This window comes from Plasmodium sp. gorilla clade G2 (genome assembly GCF_900097015.1).
Source record: "Plasmodium sp. gorilla clade G2 genome assembly, chromosome: 13".
Classification (NCBI taxonomy): domain Eukaryota; phylum Apicomplexa; class Aconoidasida; order Haemosporida; family Plasmodiidae; genus Plasmodium; species Plasmodium adleri (nom. inval.).
Window position 1 is genome coordinate 1,180,001 of NC_041705.1, and position 2,500 is coordinate 1,182,500.

The 2,500-nt window shown below is 21.9% G+C and overlaps 2 protein-coding genes across 2 annotated transcripts in view; one reads left to right on the plus strand and one right to left on the minus strand.

Moving 5' to 3' along the window:
* Positions 1-1,702, plus strand: part of PADL01_1329500 (conserved Plasmodium protein, unknown function) — a gene marked incomplete at both ends in the record, with an annotated part of 1,866 nt that extends 164 nt beyond the window's left edge. Inside the window, one exon of the mRNA XM_028683844.1 lies at positions 1-1,702. This exon is cut by the window's left edge and continues 164 nt beyond it. Coding sequence (XP_028539982.1) covers positions 1-1,702 — 1,702 coding nt within the window.
* Positions 1,703-2,198: 496 nt separating this feature from the next.
* Positions 2,199-2,500, minus strand: part of PADL01_1329600 (elongation factor Tu, putative) — a gene marked incomplete at both ends in the record, with an annotated part of 1,500 nt that continues 1,198 nt past the window's right edge. The window contains one exon of the mRNA XM_028683845.1: positions 2,199-2,500. This exon is cut by the window's right edge and continues 1,198 nt beyond it. Coding sequence (XP_028539983.1) covers positions 2,199-2,500 — 302 coding nt within the window.

Below are 2,500 nucleotides of genomic sequence, written 5' to 3' on the forward strand. Positions count from 1 at the left end.
TCATATTGAAAATAATCAATGCTGTGCAGAAAAAATTCTTCATAATTATGAACAAAATGAAAAAGACCTGAACAAGTCAGAAGAAAAAAACAAGAGTCAGGAAATTTTTTATAAGGATAATGATAGTGAAGATGAAGAATTGATAGATATGTGGATAAGCTTAAATTATACATCAGTAGATAATATAAATATATGTGAAAAGGTAGATGATTTAAATATAAATGAAAAAGAGAAAGAAAATGATAAGTCAAAAATGGAAAGATTACGAAAGAGACAAATAATTGAAAATGATCAGAAAAAAGAGAATGATGAGATTGAAACAAATGAAGAGGTGGATATAAAAGAAGATGATAGTAATTATTCCAGTGTTGAAGATATTATAATAAGTAATAAAGATGAAGCAAATATTTCAAGTGATTGCACACAAAAAGATTTGGATATATCTTGTAAGGATGATAAAAAGAGTATAAAGAATAATAACAAAAACAAAAAAAAAAAGAGGAAGAAAAAAAAAACAAAAAATGATATGAAATCATTATTATGCTTAAATTCTTTAGATAAATCATTTATTCAAGTTCCTCTTAATTGTATATTAAATACATTTCGAAATATTCAAAAAGAGATAGAAAAGAATTTTATGATAATTACATTATTTATAGAAAAGAAATTAAAAAATTTAGGTGATGATGTGTGTATAGAAAAATTAAATACTATGTTAGAAAAATTACAAGTATTAAAAAGAAAAGTAAATGAATCCAAAATGTTATTAAATAAATATATCAGAAGATTAGTAAGTCGTTTAAAATATATATATTTTGAAGGAGATATACAAGTTCAAAATTTAAAATATGATTTTCGATTTCAGAATTATGAGAAAAGAATTAATTGGCTAATCAATGAATATTTATGTACATATGGTTATTTTGATACTGTATCTATATTTTGTAAACGATATAATTTAGAAGATTATTCAGATAAAGATGTATATAAAGAATATATATATATAATTAATGAACTAATAAAACATAATACACAGCCAGCATTAGAATTTTGTCAAAAATATAAATCACAATTAAAAAAAATAGATTCAAATATGGAATCTGAATTACATTTACAATATGTTATTCAATTAATATTTGAAAGTAAATATTTAGAAGCAATCGAATATATTAAAAAAAAAGTTTCACAACAACATGGATGTATAGAATCAGATTTGAAATATATAATTACACACATAGCACTTTATAGTAACAATAATAATAATAATAATAATAAAATTAAAAAATTAAAAAAATTTAATGAAAATAGATGGAAAAAAATTATCAATTTATTCAAAAGAGTATATTCAGATATATCTGGTCTTTCTACAAATCCTTTACTTGAGCTTTTATTAAAAGCAGGAATATCTGTAATTAAAACAGATCATTGTGGAAAAAAAACGTCTACAAAATGTCCTACATGTATAAAGGAATTAAAAAATACAATTAATAAATTACCAAATATACAAAAAACAAAAAGTTTTTTAGTATGTCCATATACCAATGAAGTAATGGATGAAAACAACCCTCCTTTTACAACTCCAACTGGATATGTATTTTCAGAGAAGGCTATTTCTTTATTTTTAAAATCGGATGAAATATTTGAATGTCCTATAACAAATGAGAAGTATCGCATGGATGAATTTTCTCGTCTCTTCATATGAAAAATGTATCTATCTGGAAAAGTATAAGTGTAAGTTTATGAATCCAAAAAAGGGTATATGACATATAAAAATAAAATTATAAAAAATATCATACAAGGGTTGACACACACATATAAATATATATGTGTGTGTGTGTGACATGTTTTTATTTTTTATTTTTTATTTTTTATTTTTTATTTTTTATTTTTTATTTTATAATCCAGATGGATGTAATAAATGTACATTATTTTTTTATTGTTTGTAAATATGGACATAATAATTTTAATGATGAGAAAAAAAAAAAAAAAAAAAAAAAAAAAATTATATAAAGCAATGTAGGATAACATAATATAATGATTTTAAAATTATAACAAAAAAATAAATATATACACATATACATATATTCATATATATGTTCAGTTTATCCTGTTCTGGGTTTTAATTACATATTGATGTTATAAAAAAGAATAAACGTTTTTATTTTTTTAAGATGAAAAAAATAAAAATTATAATATTTTCATAACAATTTTGTTATAACACCTGATGCTACTGTTTTTCCTCCTTCTCTTAAAGAAAATCTCAATCCATCTGTTAATGCTAATGGATACATTAATTCGATGACACACTTAACACTATCACCTGGGTTAGCAACTTGTGTTTCTTCATTAAGAATAACAGCACAATTAACATCAGCTGTTCTAATATATGCTTGTGGTCTATAATATGAAGAGAAAGGATTTTTTCTACCTCCTTCTTCATTTTTTAATACATATATATCACTTTCGAATTTTTTGAATGTTTTTATATTTGTTGCTTTTG